The 21,762-nt window shown below is 42.4% G+C and overlaps 9 protein-coding genes across 9 annotated transcripts; 4 read left to right on the forward strand and 5 right to left on the reverse strand.

Annotated features, from left to right (window-relative positions):
- Window positions 1–4: 4 nt before the first annotated feature.
- BDB00DRAFT_801966 (5' nucleotidase family-domain-containing protein) lies at window positions 5–2,732 on the forward strand. The gene is made up of 12 exons (XM_053121915.1): window positions 5–406; window positions 495–552; window positions 630–729; window positions 793–837; window positions 902–967; window positions 1,029–1,150; window positions 1,236–1,285; window positions 1,355–1,582; window positions 1,676–1,891; window positions 1,997–2,354; window positions 2,437–2,525; window positions 2,593–2,732. The coding sequence occupies exons 1-12, from the start codon at window positions 108–110 to the stop codon at window positions 2,654–2,656; spliced, it is 1,695 nt and encodes a 564-aa protein (XP_052984068.1). The 5' UTR covers window positions 5–107; the 3' UTR covers window positions 2,657–2,732.
- On the reverse strand, window positions 2,733–4,708 carry BDB00DRAFT_801972 (DAHP synthetase). Its single transcript, XM_053121916.1, has 6 exons — window positions 4,461–4,708; window positions 4,282–4,380; window positions 3,984–4,210; window positions 3,838–3,902; window positions 3,062–3,754; window positions 2,733–2,963 (listed from the first exon to the last, which is right to left on the reverse strand). The coding sequence occupies exons 1-6, from the start codon at window positions 4,599–4,601 to the stop codon at window positions 2,800–2,802; spliced, it is 1,389 nt and encodes a 462-aa protein (XP_052984069.1). The 5' UTR covers window positions 4,602–4,708; the 3' UTR covers window positions 2,733–2,799.
- A 1,220-nt stretch (window positions 4,709–5,928) lies between these two features.
- BDB00DRAFT_867933 (uncharacterized protein) lies at window positions 5,929–6,354 on the forward strand (the record flags this gene model as incomplete). Its single annotated transcript, XM_053126402.1, has 1 exon — window positions 5,929–6,354. The coding sequence occupies one exon, from the start codon at window positions 5,929–5,931 to the stop codon at window positions 6,352–6,354; it is 426 nt and encodes a 141-aa protein (XP_052984070.1).
- A 2,190-nt stretch (window positions 6,355–8,544) lies between these two features.
- Window positions 8,545–9,846, forward strand: BDB00DRAFT_784338 (uncharacterized protein; the record flags this gene model as incomplete). The annotated part of the gene is made up of 3 exons (XM_053120454.1): window positions 8,545–8,718; window positions 8,784–9,258; window positions 9,374–9,846. The coding sequence occupies 3 exons, from the start codon at window positions 8,545–8,547 to the stop codon at window positions 9,844–9,846; spliced, it is 1,122 nt and encodes a 373-aa protein (XP_052984071.1).
- A 454-nt stretch (window positions 9,847–10,300) lies between these two features.
- BDB00DRAFT_751515 (DNA glycosylase) lies at window positions 10,301–11,499 on the reverse strand (the record flags this gene model as incomplete). Its single annotated transcript, XM_053118627.1, has 6 exons — window positions 10,301–10,534; window positions 10,619–10,715; window positions 10,778–10,809; window positions 10,871–10,973; window positions 11,050–11,240; window positions 11,320–11,499. Coding segments are annotated over 6 exons (837 nt in total), but the record flags the coding sequence as incomplete, so codon positions are not given.
- Window positions 11,500–11,756: 257 nt separating this feature from the next.
- BDB00DRAFT_801992 (phosphatase phospho-type) lies at window positions 11,757–13,242 on the forward strand. The gene is made up of 7 exons (XM_053121917.1): window positions 11,757–11,894; window positions 11,962–12,069; window positions 12,155–12,233; window positions 12,292–12,393; window positions 12,488–12,635; window positions 12,724–12,794; window positions 12,887–13,242. The coding sequence occupies exons 1-7, from the start codon at window positions 11,857–11,859 to the stop codon at window positions 13,076–13,078; spliced, it is 738 nt and encodes a 245-aa protein (XP_052984073.1). The 5' UTR covers window positions 11,757–11,856; the 3' UTR covers window positions 13,079–13,242.
- On the reverse strand, window positions 13,243–14,466 carry BDB00DRAFT_801996 (diacylglycerol acyltransferase type 2A). Its single transcript, XM_053121918.1, has 5 exons — window positions 14,393–14,466; window positions 14,288–14,320; window positions 13,610–14,188; window positions 13,488–13,532; window positions 13,243–13,413 (listed from the first exon to the last, which is right to left on the reverse strand). Exons 3-5 carry the CDS (start codon window positions 14,154–14,156, stop codon window positions 13,250–13,252), a joined length of 756 nt encoding a protein of 251 aa, XP_052984074.1. The 5' UTR covers window positions 14,157–14,188; window positions 14,288–14,320; window positions 14,393–14,466; the 3' UTR covers window positions 13,243–13,249.
- Window positions 13,991–14,931, reverse strand: BDB00DRAFT_540988 (uncharacterized protein). Its single transcript, XM_053117789.1, has 5 exons — window positions 14,729–14,931; window positions 14,393–14,601; window positions 14,288–14,320; window positions 14,189–14,211; window positions 13,991–14,097 (listed from the first exon to the last, which is right to left on the reverse strand). The coding sequence occupies exons 1-4, from the start codon at window positions 14,826–14,828 to the stop codon at window positions 14,203–14,205; spliced, it is 351 nt and encodes a 116-aa protein (XP_052984075.1). The 5' UTR covers window positions 14,829–14,931; the 3' UTR covers window positions 13,991–14,097; window positions 14,189–14,202.
- Window positions 14,932–19,368: 4,437 nt separating this feature from the next.
- Window positions 19,369–20,812, reverse strand: BDB00DRAFT_867938 (mitochondrial carrier domain-containing protein; the record flags this gene model as incomplete). Its single annotated transcript, XM_053126403.1, has 6 exons — window positions 19,369–19,646; window positions 19,773–19,898; window positions 20,001–20,136; window positions 20,218–20,291; window positions 20,385–20,580; window positions 20,666–20,812. 6 exons carry the CDS (start codon window positions 20,810–20,812, stop codon window positions 19,369–19,371), a joined length of 957 nt encoding a protein of 318 aa, XP_052984076.1.
- Between the last annotated feature and the right edge of the window lie 950 nt (window positions 20,813–21,762).

Raw genomic sequence — 21,762 nt, forward strand, 5'->3', positions numbered from 1 at the left:
CAAGGGCAAACATTTCCCCGCCAGCGCATGAATTCATCCGTGCGCTTCGGTCAAACCCCCCGCCTACTCTTCTTTCACTTTTATTTTTCTTCTTCCTTCCTTCAGCAATGTTCACGGTGTTACGGCGAAAGGAAAGAGTGCTGCGATTAATTGCTAGTCGTTGCTCGCGATTGACTTTTCAACGACGCGAAAACAGCAATGGTGTCGCCATTATCGAACAACTACGAAAAGAGTTCGCCGATAAGAAACAGCAACACATTGCCGCTGCTGAACGCGATCACGCCAAGATCTTCTCGGTCAGTGGCATAACAGATCAGTATGAAAGTCATAACCAACACGGAATACAGACGCATGAGCATTTACCTCAGGCAATCTACGGTTTTGGCGTTACTAGTCCAAACCAAGTGTACGTTTTTACCTACTTTTTTCTTGTCCTACTTACTTTTGATGCCGCTTTTTCTAAGGAGGAGATAACTAACAGGGCTTATATATAGGTTTATTAACAACGAGCTCAACCTTAAATATACTGAAGTCTATGGCTTTGATTACGATGTACGATATTTGCTTACTTCTCCCTCTTATTAAATATGTGAGTAACAAGCGGTTTATCATCCTTTTGCGGTATCCAGTATACACTAGCAAATTATACCGACAACCTTTCCCGAACAATCTATGATATACTTCGTGATATTTTGGTCGACATGCTACGGTATCCAAAACATATCAAAGGTATATTATCTGGCTCGATCCAAACTATTCATTCGATTTTTTAACTTACCCCGATTACTATAGATCTTGAGTTCGATCCATCCTTTGCAATTAGAGGACTTCACTATGGTATTGAATCTACACGACCAAATGATATTGTCATATGTAACTAACCGATGATTTACCTGCACAGATATCAATACGGGCTGGCTGATGAAAATAGATAGCTATGCCAACATACAGTTAAACACAGTTCATGGTAAGTAGGATGGGTGTGTGTGCCACGCGCTATTCCAATTAATGGGATCCGATTAATATAGCTGGGCGAGATCGTGTGTCTGATCCGGAAGAAGTCATCCGTTATTACAATGGAACGCATATTGCACCGCGTTATCTCCAGACCAACATGTTTCAGCTTAATGACTTATTTTCCATACCTCAGGTGCTGACATATACCGCGATCGAAAAAAAAGACTTCTTCATTGAGCATATATTAAATGTGTTCTAAATACCCATCTTTATGACAGGCTTGTTTGCTTAGCGATGTGCAACAATATTTCAAGAGACATAACATCAGGTAATACTTTTTCTACAGAAATAAATTATATTAAACTTGATTTTTCACAGAGATATATAAATTCTGTAGTTTCCACCCGCGATATCTATCCGATGACTTGAATCAAGCGGCACGGATCTTGCACACTGGATCAAACATGAATAGCGCATTCGGAATTGGAGGGCGCTTACATCACGCGGTACTTAGCGACATACCAAACTATCTTGAAAAGTCGCCTCAGCTCGTCCATTTTCTTAAAAAGCTTAAAAAGAATGGTAAAAAGACATTCTTGCTGACAAATAGCAGCTTACCATTCATGTATGTTATATTCTTTCAAAAAAAAAGGGACAGAACACTAAAGAAGCCAAAAAACATACACATATTACTGACTAATTTGATCTTTAATACTAGTGATAAGGGTATGCAATACCTAACATCCAGTCCAGATTGGCGAGACTTGTTTGATTGTGTCATCGTATCAGCAAGAAAGCCTGATTTCTACCGGTCAAGGAGACCATTCCGAAGAGTGCGAGAACCAATGTGGGATCCAGTGCATAAGTTTGAGAAAGGAGAAGTTTATCAGGGCGGAAACTTGACAGATTTCAGCCGCATTACCGGTTGGTCAGGGTAAATCTATACTCTATCGGTGGTATCTGTGTATATGAACAATATGCATTGTATATAGAAATGCTGATAATTTTTTGGAATTTACTGTGGGGGTTTGTAAAACAGACAAAAGGTACTCTATTTTGGCGATCACATTTTTTCGGATCTGATAGATCCTACAGTGGAACAAGGATGGCGTACGGGTGCTATCATTCACGAGCTAGCTGCGGAGATCGAGACCCGTAATACCTCAAGCTATCGTCATAGCTTGGCTTGGTTACTTCGTATCGAGCGTCTTATCGTAGAAGCACAAAGTTATTATGGACAACCTGATGTTGATGGTAGACTCGAAAACCTGATTAATGAATGGTCATCAGAGAGACGAAATGCCCGACACGAGTTACGAAACGTGTTCAACCGGTCTTTTGGCAGTGTGTTCCGAACTTACCAAAATCCTACTTATTTTGCAAACAAGATCCGTACAGTAAGTTTGGTAAAAGCTTTAGTGCGGTAAAGGATGAGGATTAACAGCAGTAATACTAAGCATCAATGGAAAACGCCATTAGTTTGCAGATATTTACATGTCTAACGTTGCAAACCTGAACCATGTATCGCTTGACTATGTCTTCTATCCAGACCGTACATACTTGCCTCAGTAAGTCGTTATAACCCGGGATTGTATGAATACCGTGGACATTCTTTGCTAATCTTATTGCTATTAGTGAACGTCTCGTGGAAACACTTATCGACACAGGCAAAATCAAAGAGCTACTTAGAAGCTCATAAGCATGAGTCTCCCTCACGACAAAATTTTATAGACATTGATGCTGATGCTATTTAAACGTAACTTAAACAATAGACACTTTTTTTTATTTAGTTGTGTATTTTTTTGTTTCTGTCGATCTCAATTGGAGGACCAGCCAACCCATCTACAGACTTGGGAAATCTTTATTGTTTCGTTCGTTCTGATAGTACTTTGCGATCAGAAAAGCGACGTCCAGCGATTGTTCGTAGTTAAGGCGTGGATCGCAGTATGTCTGATAGTTGGTCGACAAATCTTCATCTGTCAAATCCATTGAGCCACCCACACATTCTACATTGTAACAAAACATTGAGATACATACATTGTTATTCAGTCAATTCACCCCACAATGTTCACGCTCGCACTTTCTTTCACAAATTGTATCGTACCCGTTACGGAGTCGCCTGTGAGTTCGAAATGAACGCCGTTGAGCTTGCTTTCACATGACTTGTGCACTCTGAACGTTTGAGAAAGCTCCTGGATAATGTCGACGAAATGACGCGTTTTGATGCCACCGCTGGCATTCTTGGTATTGCCGTGCATTGGGTCACATACCCAAACAGGGATATGGCCAGCGTTGCGGACTGCTTCAATGTGTTGCGGCAAATACTGTTCGACGTTGTCCGCTCCAAAGCGAGTGATCAGAGTTACTTTGCCGATCTCTTTGTTGGGATTCACTCGATTGAGGATTTCAACAAGGTTCTCTGGATTGGTAGTAGGACCAACTTTGAGACCCACTGGATTCTCAATGCCTCGGATATATTCAATATGCGCACCGTCAGGCTGGCGCGTGCGGTCACCGATCCACAAGAAATGTGCACCAGTGTTGTAGTACTTTTTGGTGTTAGTAGAAGGCGATGTCAACAAACGTGTCAGGCTGGATTCGTATTCCAAAAGCAGTGCCTCGTGCGAAACGAAGAAGTCGACAGATCGTAAAGCGTTGTTTTTGCCGCCGTTATCAGCACCCACAGTTTTCATGAAATCGAGTGCGTCGGTGAGTTGTGTTACGATGGACTGGTATTCGCCTCTCACCGCGTCTGATCGCACATGGCTGAGGTTCCACTGTGATGGCGCGTGCAGATCTATTTAGGCGAGCAAGGATTATAAAAGGAAACAATGAGTTGGACACAAGTAACAAGGCCCATATTGTTCCATTCAACTATACCTGCAAATCCAGAGTCTAGCAGTGTTCGCACGTAATTGAGAGTAGCAGCAGAGTGGAAGTACGCACTAATTCAATTGGATCTGTACTCAGTATCATCCTGCATCGTAGCATCATATGGCTCTTCCGCATATACAAAGTATTATTACCCCAACAATCTTTCCGGATCGGCCTTGCGGTCTTTAGGATCGAAACCGTTGACGTTGTCACCTCTGAACGAAAGAATCTCCTGTCCTTCGTGCATTTCCGTAGGCTTGCTTCTAGGCTTTGCATACTGGCCAGCCATACGAGCAATACGTACGACCGATGTTCGAGCACCCCACGTCAGTACCAGGGACATTTGGAGCAGCACTTTAAGTTTAGCTTCGATAGGGTCCTGTAGATCATGTGTTAGTTACACCAACAAAAAACTTTTGACAGAATTGTTCCCTTTGATAGTATACGTACCTGAGAGCAATAGTCAAACAGCTCTGCACAATCGCCACCCTGAAGTAGGAACGAATTACCCAGGGCAACTTGTTTCAATTGTTCCCGAAGTTTTTCGATCTAGCACAGCAAAAGAAAAACAGCGCACGGATCAGTAAGGGATGAAAAGTTGATTTAATTCCGCGATTTTGATTCAATACCTCTGTTGTTGACACCATGGGAGGCAAGCGACCCAATTTGTCAACGACTCGCTTAGCATGAGCTTCGTCTTCGTAAGTGACGTCTTGGACAATTGGCTTGGACTTCCAGCTGTCTGGAGACCAGTTGTTAGTAGTTGCCATAGTAACGGTAGATTTGTGGAGAATGAAAAGAAAAAAAGGGTGTTGAAATCCGCTCACCTTATTAAGGTTGTCATTTCATAAAATTGCAGTTGGTGACTGTTGCGTTGTGAGTCAACATGTGTACTAAGCCTAAACGCATAAACAATGGGCGAAGTGTGCATACGTCTGTTATGCACTCCAAAATAATCGTATCTGGTGCATATTGAGCTACTTGCACTAAACTAGGCATGTAGCTTCAGCCTTAACTTTGTCAGCAGAAAGCAACATAATTTGATATAATTTTGCGCTCCTCGGTCTTAATTCCGCTGAGCCGAACAACGTACATGAATTAATGCACTTAGCGAGAAACGGAGCTTCCATAATCACTTGGATATTCTGGAGCAAAAAAAAAAGCTCTTTATTATCATTAGTAGCCTTCTGGATAATAGCTGGAGCTTATATCCGCAAAGCAATACATCCTTCAAACAGTGATGATTGATCGACGTTCTCTCTATGCAGTAAATGGCTGAGTCAAAGACAAACTTCGTAGCTCGAGATTACAATAAATAGCTATGCTAACTGAACTTACAATACTGTCTCGCCAGCCCCGTCGAGATTATCTTAATGCAATATATAAAGGAAAATGTGTATAACAGGATGTGCTGATCACGAAGGGCATGCAGTATGTTCCCAGCAAGTTAATACAGCGGAAAGTGCAGCAGGAGTGTAATGTAATTGTCTAGAAGGATTCTACTATAAATTCGACTTACGCAGCTCGACATAAGGATTGATTCGCTGTATGCAATCTGCTGAGATGGAGCTCAATAGGATGTGGCTCTCGAACATTGAAAAGGTCCAGCAACAACAGAGATGCGTGAACGACGAAGACTCGTGATCTTTACTAAATCTCAAGCGAGCATAGCTACGCGACCAATGTAGCAGGACTACTTCAAGATCTGTAGCTCGTTGATATAAGTTTCAACTGCTGTTGTTTAAGCATAATCCTATCTTTCTTTTGAATCATCCTTCTGCATGTGAAGTCGACGACAAAACATTTTATAAAGCGAAAGCGTACTTTCTGCTACTCTCAAATACATCAATGAGTTATTCCTGCATATTATGTACAGAGACTCCATCCCAATTTTTTTTATGTCACAATTTTTTTTCTTCAAATCAACCACCGAGCAACGATGACGGATTCTGGCGCAGCTTCCCAACCACGTATCCACGCGATTAGGTTGGTGCCATACCAAACAGCACTTTGTAATCTCAATAAGGCCATCATTGTCGGCAAGAGGTTCTCACAAATTATCGACATGGCATCCGCTGCACTTGACGAAATGCGCAAATGCTCGAGTTGTTGGAGATTCGCGCCTATGCCTACTCAATACAAGGCAAGCTTTACTCAGCCATTGCAGATACACAACGAATGATCGGGTACGCCCCAATATCATCCATTGGATATCTTTGTAAAGCAAATATCTATGCTACGTACGGATATCAAATACGTGCAATCGAGGCATACGACGAGGGACTGAAACATTCTACAGCAAGTTCACATCCCTGCACAGCAATATATCATCAATGGTGCCATGAAGAGCTCGAAGACGCAAGAGCAAAAGCAGTGGCGCGCAATGATAACCGTATCGATATTATCGCGAAATTAACCAGTGGAAGTTGCACATTCCATTCTAGCACGACTCTCTCAAGCAAGCGATGGCACATGCTTGTATGTTTCAAACGTCTGGTGGAAATTGATAATGAGCTGCGCTGATGCTTGGGAAGATGTTGTCGTCAGCGATTCTACCACAAATAACCTATGGGCAGAGATGATGGTTATACTGAAAATCGTCCCACTCATCATATGTCTGACGAAAGCATTGAGCGATTGCATAACTTTCAACTTGAAGTAACAATAGCAGCGGTAGCATGATCTTTCATATATAGCAATGAAGAGCTTTTCAGACTTCCTTGGATTTCAGCTTAAAGTACAGTATTATCAAGTTATCTTAAATTTGAAAACGTTGTTGTTGTACGCAATTCACGATTGATGGCAAATATTTGCGCGCCGTATCCAAAAAGCGTTAAGAAGATATAACGCTTTCATTACCAGACCATTTTGAAGCAATCGCAACACAACAACGGGGTTTCTTATCGTAAGAAAGAGAATGGGACTATTACCTTCGTACAAAAAACAATGAATGTTAAGAGCTGTTGCCGGCAAATGGCCCAAGTCTCCAGATAAACACTGAGTATAAGGAGGATCATCATACAGTAGTTGTGTTTCTCAAAGCACCTTAATTACCGAGCAGTAAAAATGCTTCAACCATCATTTACATGTTCCAAATCCAATTATATGAATCGGATTGAGCGACTCACAGAAAGCTCTCTTGGAAAAAGATCAGGTCAATTTGAGAAAAGCACAGCCAGTTGCTTATTGTGGCGAAGAGAGCACAGTGTAAAACAATGATTTCAAGTTCGCGCGATATTACGTAAGTCCCGCTCGTTTTCTAAAGCCAGAGCTGGCATACACTTTATTGTTGCCTTGATATATATGAGCTCCTCGGGTAATATAGCGATTAGATGTACGACTGTTATGGTAACCGACAGACCTATTGACGTAATGGTGACTAGTATAAAACGCAAACTTGATTGACGCAAACTGAGATAGATATTGCAATTGAAATATAAACTTAAGCATAGTAGTGCCAGCTAAACATGCTCAGAGAAGCCACTTGCAATCACATTTACTTGATGATATTGTATGATATGCAACCAACCCACCGACGAAAATGGTCGAGCAAGAAAGCTGCAGCGCAGCCAAAGAAACCCTGCATACAATGGAATGGGAGCGCGCCAATTCAAATCCTCTGATGGGTAACAATGAGAAAAACTCCGCTCTTTTCCGTGCTTAAATGAAAAGCTCGCAATTCACCCAGTATTACTTTGCGGGCACATCCCACAATGATCCTGGGGGGGAGTATCACCACAACCTTACTCTCCTTTCTTTAAAAATCAAAGCACTCAATTAGCCACGAAAGCAAGATACAGCACACGCTTGTGCATATTACAGAGGAAGAGTTTTGAGGCGCAAGACGATCATGCACTCTAGAAGATCGTTAGCTTAACTTGACTCTCGTCGCATTCGAACCTTTTCTTAAAAAATAGGAAACAAAAGAACAATAAAACGCGTGCGCGGGACAGGGTGAACCGTGCTCTGTTGAAAACCAAAGTTGTACATTGACTCCGATCTTTTAAAAAGAGGATTGCTGAGAAGACGGCACTTCCTAAGGGGAAACGCATCACAACTAGAAAGCATGCAAGCGACTGAATAGCTTCTGCGGCATGTCTCTAATGTGACATCGCAGAATCAAGAGGATTAGAATAGAAGGTTTCTGCGTGTAACTTACAACATCACCTTTGTATAACAACGAGACGCGACGTGCTGTGTTACTCAAAGAAAAGAACCTTTATCGGAGAGATTAAGATCACGGAACAGTTCATCCCTTTGTTCAATAGGCGACATAAATGCACGCCAAGTCTATTTTTGACCATTTCCATCCATATTTGGCCCAAATGCGAGAAAACGGCAGTAGAAGCCATGCGGCTTTCACGCAAGTCTCCCCCTCCACGTTCTTCATTAAACAACCGCGGTGCGTGCAGTGTGCAGGTTCAAACCAATGCTCTTATATAGCACAAGGAACATACAAAAAAGAAGAGAAAGGCGGTTAACTTAGCAATGCTGAGTTAAAGAAAAAGCTCGAAAAAAGAACAAGCCTGACCACTGTTGTGCGACTTGCGGGCTAAAGAAATTACTCAAAATGGATGCTGCTGCTGCAAGCCCTCTTTTAGTTTTTTTTGTATCCGTTCGATGTCAAATCCTATCTAAACCTTCTCCCTTTCCCTTGCTCTTTTCCTTTTCCTCTGCCTCTTCTTCCACTTTTTCACCCTCTCCTGCTCTGTCATGAGTGACTACTCGCCCGCCCCAGACCCTACAACAAGCGAAGCCCCTCCACCAACTTCTACCACGGAACCGGAACCAGAACCAACCACCACTGAGGAGCCGACAACCAGCGAACCTCAGCCAACCTCAAGCCCTGAGCCCACGACTACCGATACGCCTCCTCCAACCTCTAGTGTATGGCAAAGATATATTTGAATTCATTTGTAAACAGTGTATATAACTATAGAAACATACTCCAGGATCCAGAACCTACTACGAGCTCACCGGAGCCGACTACTACGCCCCCTCCAGACACTTCTTCAGACAATCCGCCTACATCATCTGACAGTGGTGGAGAACCCATCACTACTACGGTAACTACTACTGATGAAGCCCCACCTACTACAACAGATAATAATACTCCTTCTCCTGCCCCAACCACTACTGCTGATAATACTACTACCACCACTACACCGCCATCACCGTCACCGTCACTTTCATCATCATCGGAACAGTCTCCTAGCCAAAGCGAGCAGCCGCAGCCCTCTTCTTCTGAAGTCCATGTGACTACCGTTACTAGCTCTGGAACCAATGTATACACCATCACATCCACATCTTACACGCCTATTAGCCCAACTGAAACTAGCCAAGGGAGTGATTCTGGAGAGAACCAAACCAATGCTGGTGCTATAGCCGGCGGTGTCGTTGGTGGAGTAGTCGGTCTGGGCATTTTAGGTAAGGCATACTGAAAGCGCTAATTTTTTCTTTGGCAAAAGACTTTTGGAACTAATGGCTTGGTATCTTTACACCACGCACTGGGTATCCCTTTACCAATTCTCAAAAAAAATAGCGGCACTCGTGTTCTTCCTTCTCCGAAGACGACGAAAGCAACAAAAGAAGAACGGATTCGGCGAAGATCTCGATGACCCCTATGCCAATTACCCAGATATGGCAGCGGCCCGATCCATGTCTCCCGGCAGCAGCAGCGGTGCTGCATCGAGCAACGCACGTCCACTGGTTGCACCATTACGGCCGGTCAGCAAGATCGGTGAGGAAGATCCGAACGTAAACTACGCGCCTTATCGGGAACCTTCGCCTGGCGGTGCTTACTACGAGGACACATCGCCACAAACATCGGCTCGGTACTCATCACCATCTACCGGCGTGCCATATTATCCCAGCGCGTTACAAGAGGAATACAGTGGCTATCCGCAGCACCAGCAAGGAGGATACTGGCCAGAAGGCTCAAGCGATGGAGGCGATCGCCATGTGCCTCATCTCGTAGAAGGCCAGCAGAATGATGTACCGCATTCTCGAGCCTGATCCATCCCCTATTTCCTTACTGTTTACCTACTCTGTACATCCTGTAAATTATTACTATTATTATCATCATGTTACTATTTCACTTTTCTCCCTCATCTTGGTCACCTTTTCTGAAACATACACAACATCTCTCCCCAAAATATAACCCAAAAAGAAAAAGAAAAATCAAGCTTGGCAGCAACAGGCAATTACAGTGTAACTTCCCTCTTTAACTCGAGAGAATAGCGACAAAAAAGGATTGCAGGCGATGTGGATACCACAGAGCCCACCTGATCAACGTTTATTTTGAAGACAAACTTTTACAGTCATGTAACTATTAACAACGAACCAGCTTCTATTTCTGTCTCATTGAGCAAGATCGAGACATGTCCCGTGTCTATCACCAGTCTAGTGGACTGTCCTCAGTCTTGATCAGCTTTGGCTCGTGTTCACCAGTAAATGTAGTCGTCTTGGCATCATGTTGATCTTCCTCGAGTTTGACCTTGACATGATGATCACCCGGATCGACAGTCACCTCTTTCTTTACCTTTTTGACCTTCTTTACAGCTGTAACTGCAGACGGGCAGTATTCGCTAACCGGGCACTCACCGCATTTTGGGCCCCGGGGAAGACATGTTACTTGTCCAAAGCCAACCAACAAAGGATTGACGGGTCGCCAATATTCTTTCGGTAACCAAGACTCCAGTTGCTAAGGATAACATTGGTTACTAACACATAAAGCACATACAATAAAGAGCAAGAGAAATAAAAGATCTAGTGAATTGCTATGTACCTTTCGGGTATCTTCCGGTAGCCCATTGGCAGTGTCACACCATCCAAGACGGTTGCTGATCCGATGCACATGTACATCAACGCCAATGCCAGCATTTCTATAAATGTATACCCGTTGTAGGTTATTACAACTTATGTATCAAACATCGTGCTATATTACATTTTCCATGCACATTGCAGAGCGAGATATCCCTAATTAAATTACAGAAATAAGCTTCAGTTCATGCGTTTATCCTTAAAGTACAGTTCTTACCATCTTAGGTCCCACGCCGGGTAAACTTGTCAGCCCTTCAATAGTGTTCGGGATATCGCCATTATACGTGTCTCGTAAAATGACAGCCGCGTCCTTGATATACCTTGAAAAGAAGCTCTATCAGAACTTTTGACCAGAGCCACCTCTACCCACATTTCCTTTTTTCGCTGCCCGCGTACTTTGCTTTTCGATTATGGAATCCAACACTCTTGATGTAACTATCTAGAACCTTTTCATCCACTTGTAGAATGCTGTTTAACGTCAAACCACCTGGCAATGACGATTGCAAAGTTTTGACAGCTGCACTCGTCACCGTATCCTTTGTTTGCGAGGATAGCATCAGCGATACCAACGTCTGGAACCGCGATACCTACAAGTATGCCGGTCGATAGTTAAATAAAATGCTCTCGTTTTATGTCAGATAGCATGAAAATCAAAAAGAGCCGAACCTTTTCCGGCACTTTGTCCTCCGCAAGCCGTTCGCAGCCCATAGTGTCAACGGGTGCAGTTACAGTTGTTCGATACTCCCGTATCCGCTCATACACAGTGCGCCAATTCTGAGGCTCGTCAAATGTCTGTTGTTCGTTTTTTATTTTGGCGCGCTTGATCGGCGTCGTCGGCTTTTTCGTCTTTGTCTTGACTGTCGTTGTTGCGGTTGGCACAGAAGGTGGCGATCGTCCACGGCGTCGTTCTTGTTTTTGTTCTTCTGCTATGATCGGCCTTGATTCATTCACCTGATCGGTTTTTACTGCTGTTTTGATAAGACGACCACTGCGGCGAAGCGACATTATGGCTTTCAAACAGGAATCAAGAATGTAGTACACGTGCGGTTGTTTCTTGGTTCAAAACACGCACACACAGCGCCGAGCGAATCCGGATTGACACGGCCCTCGTGCCGCCGCCGATGCTTGAGGTATTTTAAAAACGGATCGGAAAGCCAAAATCTGCATGTTCTTCTCACTTTGTTCTCTTTCCCACCTTACACAATGACGGTTCAAGATCTTGCAGTTTTTGATTTCGACTGGTAACTTCACGCAAGTAGCTCTTCGACTTGGGAGTACTCAGCAAACTGATAGACATGAATATAATAGGTCCCTAATTGAGGCTGATAGCGATGCTACTGTTTGCAAACACTTTTGTCCTAACAAGTGGGCTTCGTTGCCACCTTCCGCACAAAGAATGCAGTGGACGGATTTAATGTAAGAAAAACCTCAAGATAAAACAAACTATATATCATGAGCACTGAGCACCTAATGACTATATGAACATACTGTAACAATACAGAGATCAAACGCTGTGTGAAATACAGGATGGTGGTAGCTCAATCGATGATATCGAAAAAGTGCTGCAGAGGGTACCAATGGTATGTACTTGATGCATGCAATTGGAATGTTGAATACTCGTACTAATCCATATCCAAGGTTCCATCTGCCCTGGAGCTACTCGAGTCCCTTCGAGCAAGCAATACACGTGTCCTTATCCTGTCAGATGCCAATACGTTTTTCATAGACGTTATCTTGCGTGTACGACATTATATATTGCAACTCATCAAATTGCGTAATGTGTACCGTCATTAGTTGTCGATCATAGGCTGACTTGCTGCTATTTTGCATACAGGCCCACGGTGTCCGTGATCTTGTTTCTGACATCATTACGAATCCCGCATATACGGATGATCAAGGCAGGCTGCGTATCAACAGACGGATTCTGTCAACTGAAGCGCCACATAATTGTCCCAACACATGCACGGTTAATATTTGTAAAGGTATGATAATCGCACAAGTCCAGTAGATTGAAGGCATTCTTCTTCCAGAATCCTGTACCATTGCTAACAGCATGATGAATACAAATAGGCCAAGAACTGGATCGGTACATTGCTACCCATGGTCCTTTCCGAAGGATCATGTATGTTGGTGATGGAATGGTATGTATGTGCATGGTCATGGGAATGGATCACTCGACTTGCCAAATGGTTCACTAATGCATCTGTGACCATAATTTTCATATCGAAAAAAGAATGACTATTGCCCTGGATTGCGTCTGAAGCACACCGATTTATACTTTGTTCGTAACGGGAAGCAGTTGGCCAGGGCGCTGACAACAAAACCAGAGGTTGCGGGCAGACTCTTGGTCCAAGTGACATATTGGAAGGATCATGCAGTTATTGTTGAAACTGTCGCTAAACCTGCTGCAGTGCCCTCATTGTGATGAGTCAGTCCAGTAGTACCTTTAGAAACGCCCCAACGCACCTCACACCCGCTGTCCGCTTATAAATAGATACTTTAGATATACACAATCACATATTTTATAAACTTTAGCGGATTTGGAGATGTTGCAGTGTAGGATCTAGTTTAATAACAAGAAATTATCCAATCGCTTTTACTCGACATATTCAATATCTTTAACTCTGTCCGGTGCATATTCATCCTTATATTTGTCGTACAGAGTCTTCAAGTTCTGCATGTATTTGTCATGCAGTTCTCGTACCACTTGATCCTTTTCTTCGTCAGATACTCCTAAAGGAGGGTGGATTGGTTCGCCAACTATTTTTGTTCGGATTCATTATACTTAGCAGTGTTATCACTCAGACTTTTGGACCCTTCTATCAATTACTTACAGACAACGTGCATAGGTCGTCTATGCGGCAAGAGTCCAATATCATCTACATTGAGCAAAGTTGTCCGTTGTTAGCCTTTTGATTTATTCCGTTATCAAAGTGATTCAAATAGAATTACTTACAATTGAAAATGCCACGGCCGTGGAATAATGGCAGTGTAAACCCGGCTAAACGCTGGGTTTTTGTCTGTAGCTTGCGAAGCCATGATCCGTCGTCATTCGATACCTGCTCATACAACTCATTTTCGCCAAAGTTGAGGACGGGAACCATACTAGCACCTGTTTCCAATGCAATTCTTACAAAGCCAAGACGCTTTTTTAGGGTCAGATCCATCACACCAGGCCTTGCGTTCAACGATTCAGACGCCCCACCAATTACAATAGCAATGGACCGACCAGGGCCTCCTGACTTTAAAACATTCTTGCATGATTGACGGGAGACATCACACATGCCGAGAGCCAGAATGTACTCGCGATGGAAAGGGATTTTGAAATTGCTGGATAACGTCATCAATGACGGCGTTATACCGGGAAAGTGCTTGCTAAATCCGTTGCCTTCACTGGCAAACGTGACGATAGCACCGACGGAAATGATTCCGTGGGGATGGTAGCTATAGACGCATTTTGATCGCAAAATGTCAAGCAAAATGAGTGACGAGAAAGGAGGCATGACGCACGGGCTCCTGTGCAACAGTGTAGCACCTTAAAAAAGCAAATTACCCAAACTTTGATACATCATCAGATAAGCGAGGTCAAATTTTGGGGTTACGAAATAACTAACTAGGACATTGCTTTGCCTACCAAATAGTTTCTGCTAGGATCCAAGTCGGCCTCCTGTTGGTAATTCGTTTATGCAAGGATAACTACTTAAATGATTTGAACTGCATTTTGGGTACTTGAAAATACCTTGGTGATAATTGCAGGGAAATAGTCAGCAAAATAACGCCAATATGACCAGGTTCGAGCCAACTCTCTTCTCCGGCCACCTCGTATAGGAGCTTGGTCCATCCACAGCCAGATAACATAGGCAATAGCTAAAGGCCAGAACACTGGAATTGCTGCGAGGAATAGGAATATGCAAAAGAAAAGGGCTGGCTCGATTCCCCAAAAGAGTACTATACATAGTTTTTTGGATTGTCCGAAATGAGTTTGGAATGAGTTGGCCATAATAAGAAGGCTGTCAAACGACGACGATGACGACGACATAGTTATTCAGAGATGCATTGCTGTCATGACACCAACCTGCTGCAGTTTGAAGCCGACGTTTCCACGGCACACTGAGTGGTGCCATGCGAGGCAGAAAGTCGTCCTCAGTGGTTTGTGAAGTTTTTTCGCTGGGCATGATAACGTTTGTTGGATTCCACCAAGATCGTATGCGATGCTTTTAAATGCTGCCGAGAAACGAAAGTGTAGGAATTAAATCGAGCCGTGTCTTTAAATGGATAGCTGGGGTTCTTTGCATGCGTCGCCTCTTTTTTCCCATAAAAACAGATAGCGATTGGTAGTTAGGAAACTGCGCTGATTGTATGATGTACAACGTAGCATAAAATGGCCCATCCAACAATCCCTTTGGGTTCACCCCCATTTATATTATCACCCGTCATACTTAAAAAGGGAAAATGTTGGGGAACAACGTATATCTCGAGTTTATGCACGTCTAAGTCAAATAAGAAAGATAGTGAAGCGATCATTTTAAAGGGAGACTGCAAGAAGCAGGAGGCATACGCGAAAGTGACGATTTACTGCACTTTAATTCCTCGATATTGAATGCATATCTGATTCTCCTCCTGATATCTATTGTCATCTCTAGTCAATAGTGTCGATCATAGAGAGCTGTTTGTGTCTCCTTTGTAGGTCATTGATGTGGCGTTTCTGTTGTTCCGTTCTTTATCTTTTTGCTGGTATGGGAGCCCACCACGAAACTTATCGTGTAGATGTCCACTTTATGAAAGAAAGGCTAAATCTAAATCAGTTTATTTGGATGGAAAAATATAAAGTAACAGATAGACTACATCCATGTTTTAACTTTTATTTTAGCGTTTGAGGCTCAAAAAATGGGCTGTATTATGCGCATATTTATGTGACATACATACTAAGCTCAATTTTATAGCCACACATGTGGTAGGCGAGTTCCTTCCTTCCCTAATAATAGCACCCTCGAATCACGGAAACACCAGCATTGCTATCTTTCCCTGTTAATCGAGCTATACAAGCACAATCTACTTATCAACAGGCATGTCATCTTGATCAAATCACTCTGCCTTATCCAGCAGGTCCGGTGAAAGTAGCTGTTGAATATGAAAATACAATTATGCAGCGGACGCTTGCCCTTTCGCGAATCCTGTCAAATCTTCCACCCGTGTCTGCTCCTGTTTTACCCATTTATAACACTTCAGTGATGTGCATTAAAAAGGAAATAATTATATAGGCTTTGATAGCATTACATTTATGTCAATGTATAATGCCGGAAGATATCGCTTGGGAAATTGGCCACGCTTAATAAAAATGTGAAGTTCCCTCTTTAAACATGCCCACAACTCATTTTACGAACGGCTAATATGAAGGAAAACAATTCGTTCCCGTCAATTTATTCCATGCAAGTTGCTTTTTCTTTGACTATGCTTGCTCATATTCTTCAAAGAGTGTAGTAAGAGCTTTATGGCTATCAAATGATGCCGATATCAATGCATTTAGAAGTCATTATGTCAAATGGAATGTGGTCATTCATAAAAAAAATAACTTCTTTTTCTGCAGTATCATATTGGATGGAGCCATGCATCGTTGTTCTTGTGGGGTTATGGCATTGTCCCATAGACCTGCTCGCTACCGGACAGCAAATGAGTCACGCTATATTAAGGAATATGATTCATTGCTTCATTTATTAATGAATATGCACAACGAAACTTGTAGTTCAAAAGGTGTGTACTCCCGAGCATCCACGCATGTCGCCTCCCCATCTTTCTATTTATGTTGAATTTTCTTTATGAAGAAGAACAGGGGCGGCTCGCTGCGTAATCAAAAACCAAAAGAAAAGGGGAGAGAGATTCTGTGTATTTCAAGTAAATCTCTTATGTGATTGTCTACTTTTAAAACAATCTCTTTTGCTTTTTGCGTAATAGCCGGCGGTCATTCTTCCTAGAAATCATCAAGGGGATTCCCGGTAACTAGGTTGCGAAAAATAAAAATTTGCAGTTAACGGGAGATTTTTGAGCAGTAAGACTATGATGAAACATCTCGAGAAGGTGCTACAGAAGACAAGGGATTGCCTCTGCCGAGAGTTGCAAAAGTGTGGATTCACCACGTACCCCACAAGTGGCTCTCAAGGGTCAAGGTTCCGAAGAATGTCACCAAAGCACTTGAAGCACCGGGACTTACAGATGTCAGCACTTATATACATATAAGCAGAATAAATATAATTTTTACTTCAATACAAAAAATTGTGCTTGCTTAGTATTCTGATATCATAGCAGGACAACGCATACAACACATTTTTTAAAGATACCAGCACCGAACACTCTTGTTTGATATATCTCAAGCCCCATTCGTACCAGCCCATGACGAAAATGGAAAACCTATCAATCACAAACAACAAACATGAAGCAACACAAAGGAAGGCCGTTACTATTGTCGAGCAACAAGCCGAAAGATGAGAGTGACATGTGAGGTGGATGACAACATTGTCCAAAAATACTCACTTTTTGATTCAAATTACATTCAGGCTGCTTGAAGCAGCATTAGCTGCTGTTTATCTAAGAAGCACAAAAGTCATAGACCCAGAAGTCAAAACTCCAAAATTCAAAAGACTCAATCAATACGCGTTCCTGTAATAAGTCGATCTTTATATATACCACCTTTTTTTTTTAGCTCTAATGAAATCAGCTACCGTATCCAATTACTGCGGTTTTTCTTCTTATTATCTTCTCCTCATTGTTGATCTTTGTTTTTTGCATGGAAAGGAGGAAAATTGTGTTAATCCTCCGAAAACTACAATCATGCCCATAAATTCATATTAATGGTTTAAGAATTAAGTGGATATTTAGATTCTCGCAATTCATACGTTAGTGTCTGGCAGCCGCGGAACTGTTTTTCTACTTGGCCGGTTCGTATGTACTTGCTCACCAGACATGTCTAAGCCTTTTAATGTCAGCATATTCTTCTGTGCTCCTGATGCGTGATGTACGTACTGTATATCAAAGCTGTATATGCAACGATTCCTTTGGGCGCATCTTGATTTATCTGTTCACGCGCCATGTTCATAATTGTAGATGTTAAAGAGGCACGTATTCTCGGTATACGCACGTCCAATTGTAAAATTGTAAAGAAAGATGAAATAAGGAGGAGGCTTGCTCATATAGAGAACTAATAGTTTACTCTGTTTCCTGAAAGTTAATTTCAACAATCACAAAACACTGTGTATTTCTCCTTTGTGTCGTTGTGGCGTTTCTGTCGTTATTCTACTATATCTCTACCGAAAAGGGTGCATATGTATCATGTATATTATATGTAGATAATATGGGATTTGATCATGTAGTCAACAATGTGCATTTATGCTGTCTATATGTGTCAGTTGTTATCATATTAGAAGAGAGATGAAAAGTGAAAAATCTTATAGTGAAACACAAAGCAAAACGCAGATATCCGAAGCGCATGTACTCTTATGCTAATTCTTTTAGGCGTAAAAATATTGAAGCATAAATATGGGCTGTGTTCTGCATATCCTAATCTAAAATACAATGACATGGCTCTATTTGTCCTAGTTTAGTGTTCTTGTCAGGATATACCCAAAACATACGTATACAGCATTACAATGTTGCTTTTTACGTACTATTGATCTATTTTTGGACAAAACATTTCTATAAATATTAACATTGAATTATGCTTTGTCTTTTAATACTATAAGAAGTACCAATAGTGCATACATGTATCCAGAACCTTTTCCGCTTTAACTGTAAAGAGCATATTGGATCACCACTGTGTGTTGGATATGAGCATCTTGAAGGATTTGAGTACTAATGATCGTACTGTTTTGGTGAACTAAAGGTGTACACTAAATTAGGACATCAGATGTAAACATCAACGCATGGTCGGATTTCTGATGCTTCCATATCTTAAAATCATCTCATCAAAGCACTAGTGCTTTATCAAAGATATTACCTGTTATCAACATTGAGTTATATCATAACATTGCACTACTGCCGTCACGTGCATGATATATTTTAAGCAGTAGTATTGGCAGCAGGTAGAGCTCATTTATAACATTGAGTTGATAGGGATACATATACTAACAAGGCAGGATCTTCTTGCGCGTTTTCTCTGGATGCATCTTGTGCATATTGTGCGAGATACATGCATGTCTGTTCTTTTAAAAATATGCGATATGCAACAAACATTCTGAGCATCCTTTCTATGATGCTCATCTGAGCGTCAAAACGAGCAAGCGTATATGTATGAAGATGTCCGCGGAAGTCTTCTTGTAACCTGTCATCTCCCTTAGAAGCCATGCTGAACTTAATGCGAGAAGGGATGAATTATAGCTTTAGGTGTGGCCTTTCGCCATCCCCTTTTCCTCTTAGCCGATTCCAGGGGCTCCTAATTTTTTCTTGGCAACCAAATGTGAAGGAAAACTCTTTTTTTTATTATTGTACGGAGAGACTCGATCCCACCGATGATGCAATTTCACAAAGGCATACAAAAAATAAGTATGAAGTCTTAGGCTATGGTGATGTTTAAAAGAAAGGAGATGGGGGATGAATAGAGAGTGTACAGCCCGGTGAAGTTGAGCAAATAGAAAGAAGGAGAGAGTAGCGTAAGAGAAAGCGGATGATTATCGTATATGAATGATGTAACGAAAAGGAATACTAAGTGTAATATATGTGCGTAATTTACTTTTGAGCGATCATCTTCGTGACCTCTCCCTCCTGCAGCTTTTCAGAGAACATGTCGATCCAGCTGCGGACCTTCTCGTACACCATAAAAGTAACGGCTTGGCCAGGAGCAACTCGTAGCAATCGAGGTGTCAAACCCTTGTAGAATGCACGAGGGCCTTCCTTCTGTAAAATGTCAGTGGTGACGGTCTTGAAGCGTTCCCAACCAGTTCCTGGTGCGCTTGACTTTTGAATACGGGTCTTGATGGTATCAATCGGAGCGTTTGACAATGGACCTAAATTATAGTAGAAAGGAGTATCTCAGAAAATTACCCGTTTCCCATTATCCGCCTTGCCTTTTGCACTAGAGTTGTGCAACTTTCTCTATCCCGAAACTCTGCACGTTTGTACCCTTAACTTACCCATAGCACCAGAAACACCACCGAGAATCAAGTGTTGATAAGAGGGAAGTTCATCAAGGTTTTGCACGCGACGTGCGTACTTTTTCATTTCTTGATACGCTGTAAAGTTTGCCGCTTGATTGGTGGCTAAACATGAAAGTAGCAAACAACAATGCGAGCATGTGCATCAGCCTTATCATCCCATCTCCTGTTTATATTCCATGTCTGCAGCAAACAAAAACACTCTACCTTGTCGCAATGCAGTCAAGGTAACACCTTTGTACAATGCGCGAACACCCTCTTCCTTGACAATAGTGTATGCGGCATGTGGGGCGTTACGGTATTTTGGAATGTCCAAAGGATCTGCCATTGAGTGACGTTGTGCCTAAGAATTATACCCGCAAACGTTTTAGTCTAACTAGACTAGCAAAATGATGCCATCATAAATACATTTTCTTCCTAATACCTGCAGACGAATCTTAATCAAATCCATAGGGGACACAACGAGCACAGCTTCAGTTGTACCGGCAGCCAAACCAGCTAATATAATAGATCAGTACAAGTCAGTATACTAGCTTTGGAAGAAAGCAAATATAGAAACTAATGTTGGTGCTTGCAATAACATTTACTTACCTAAGAAGACAGCAGTGGTGCTAACTTTGCCATTGGCATCCGCCATCCAGGACTTGTAGAGCTCGAACGAGCTGAAACGAATGGCCATTTTAGGGACAATACCAGATACAACGGCTCCCAAACCCTTATAAAGAGCCCAGAACGATTCGTTCTTGATAATCTTGAGACCTACACCTGCGAATCCAAGACGCTTGCCCTATGGATACGGATAAGGCAGCATAGATCAGTATAGTGCTACATATGTACTATAGCCACAGAAGAGCAGCAAAGGAGAATCTTACCCCCATGTTTCGGTTAATGTTCTTGGAAAGCTGCATTCTGACTTTGATCGTATCAAGCGGATGACAGGTACACGCTTCCATAAGACCGGCAGTGCCACCGGCAACCAAATGCGTGACTAATGAAGTTGGTTTCTTGTCGCGGCTCATGATAGTCTGATAGAATTGAAAAGTAAAAAAAGGGTAGAAGAAAGAGAAGAAGGCACGGGCTGCATCAGAACACCGAGGAGTGCTTTTATAGGCAAAACGTCGACAAGACTTGGCATGCATTTTCATTTAATGGGGGGGGGAGTGGGCGACCACATATTAGGGAGAGTGAGTGATATTACAAGATCCTCCTGGAGAACCAGAAAAAAAGGGGGATTGGACCCGGTAATTCTTTCTACGCCCATGCCGAAGATGACGGTGGTGTCGATAATTATCTGTTTGCTGGCCTATTGACCAATTTGCCACACATCTCTCAGCATTTGGATCGTTTATATTCGCGAGTGATGCTATAGTGGACCTTTGTCTCTTTCAAGCTGTAATTGGTCGTTTTTGCCCAAATGTCCATATTTAAAAATAATCCAACAATAAGCGCTTCTGGTAAACAAACGAGCAATAACTCACCTTTCCATTGCAGATTTCATGTATGTATTGAGAAGCGGCAGCTCTTGGGTCCGCACGCCACAAGAACAACGGCGGCACGCTGATCATCATCGCCATCATTCGTTATTTCACTCTTTCTTCACCCGCATGATCGGACAACAAGGTTCACTCTAAGTCTGCACAGAAACTTCCCCTAGCTTGCATTGGGGGTGCGGCTTTTAAAGCCAAAAGATGCGATCTATTGAAGTTCCCTACCGCCTCTTTCTCTCTCTTTCTTTCTTACTTTACTCTCCTCTCAGCGCTGTATGTCGTCTATGGAACCCACAACATTTCTATGAGAATCCTGCAGCACGTTAAGACTCCGCGCGGCCTGATTGAGGTTTATCTTTTTGCGTTTTGTTGACTTGAAGATCATCTCGAAATGTATTCACGACTCGGCACGTTTAGTTGTCAGCAGACGCGCCTTCCTGGGATTTATACTCGTCCAGGCTTGCAAAATACTTTTGCAGCTC

This window comes from Zychaea mexicana (genome assembly GCF_025766255.1).
Source record: "Zychaea mexicana strain RSA 1403 chromosome Unknown BDB00scaffold_7, whole genome shotgun sequence".
In the NCBI taxonomy this organism is placed as follows: domain Eukaryota; kingdom Fungi; phylum Mucoromycota; class Mucoromycetes; order Mucorales; family Lichtheimiaceae; genus Zychaea; species Zychaea mexicana.

What these genes read in the sequence shown, in the direction of transcription:
- BDB00DRAFT_801996 (XM_053121918.1), bottom strand. Translation starts at nt 14,156, where the DNA reads ATGCCTCCTTTCTCGTCACTCATTTTGCTTGACATTTTGCGATCAAAA. An exon ending in CGGCCGTGGCATTTTCAATT is followed by an intron (nt 13,533 to 13,609) that starts GTAAGTAATTCT and finishes TGCTCAATGTAG; the next exon opens with ATGATATTGGACTCTTGCCG. An exon ending in ACGACCTATGCACGTTGTCT is followed by an intron (nt 13,414 to 13,487) that starts GTAAGTAATTGA and finishes GAACAAAAATAG; the next exon opens with TTGGCGAACCAATCCACCCT.
- BDB00DRAFT_801972 (XM_053121916.1), bottom strand. Translation starts at nt 4,601, where the DNA reads ATGGCAACTACTAACAACTGGTCTCCAGACAGCTGGAAGTCCAAGCCA. An exon ending in TGTTTGACTATTGCTCTCAG is followed by an intron (nt 4,211 to 4,281) that starts GTACGTATACTA and finishes CATGATCTACAG; the next exon opens with GACCCTATCGAAGCTAAACT. An exon ending in GATCCGGAAAGATTGTTGGG is followed by an intron (nt 3,903 to 3,983) that starts GTAATAATACTT and finishes CAATTGAATTAG; the next exon opens with TGCGTACTTCCACTCTGCTG.
- BDB00DRAFT_540988 (XM_053117789.1), bottom strand. Translation starts at nt 14,828, where the DNA reads ATGCCCAGCGAAAAAACTTCACAAACCACTGAGGACGACTTTCTGCCT. An exon ending in TCGGCTTCAAACTGCAGCAG is followed by an intron (nt 14,602 to 14,728) that starts GTTGGTGTCATG and finishes AACTATGTATAG; the next exon opens with TACTCTTTTGGGGAATCGAG. An exon ending in TCCCTGCAATTATCACCAAG is followed by an intron (nt 14,321 to 14,392) that starts GTATTTTCAAGT and finishes AATTACCAACAG; the next exon opens with GAGGCCGACTTGGATCCTAG.
- BDB00DRAFT_801992 (XM_053121917.1), top strand. Translation starts at nt 11,857, where the DNA reads ATGACGGTTCAAGATCTTGCAGTTTTTGATTTCGACTG. An exon ending in GCAGTTTTTGATTTCGACTG is followed by an intron (nt 11,895 to 11,961) that starts GTAACTTCACGC and finishes TGAATATAATAG; the next exon opens with GTCCCTAATTGAGGCTGATA. An exon ending in TGTATGTTGGTGATGGAATG is followed by an intron (nt 12,795 to 12,886) that starts GTATGTATGTGC and finishes TATCGAAAAAAG; the next exon opens with AATGACTATTGCCCTGGATT.
- BDB00DRAFT_801966 (XM_053121915.1), top strand. Translation starts at nt 108, where the DNA reads ATGTTCACGGTGTTACGGCGAAAGGAAAGAGTGCTGCGATTAATTGCT. An exon ending in GTTACTAGTCCAAACCAAGT is followed by an intron (nt 407 to 494) that starts GTACGTTTTTAC and finishes GCTTATATATAG; the next exon opens with GTTTATTAACAACGAGCTCA. An exon ending in ACAGTTAAACACAGTTCATG is followed by an intron (nt 968 to 1,028) that starts GTAAGTAGGATG and finishes CGATTAATATAG; the next exon opens with CTGGGCGAGATCGTGTGTCT.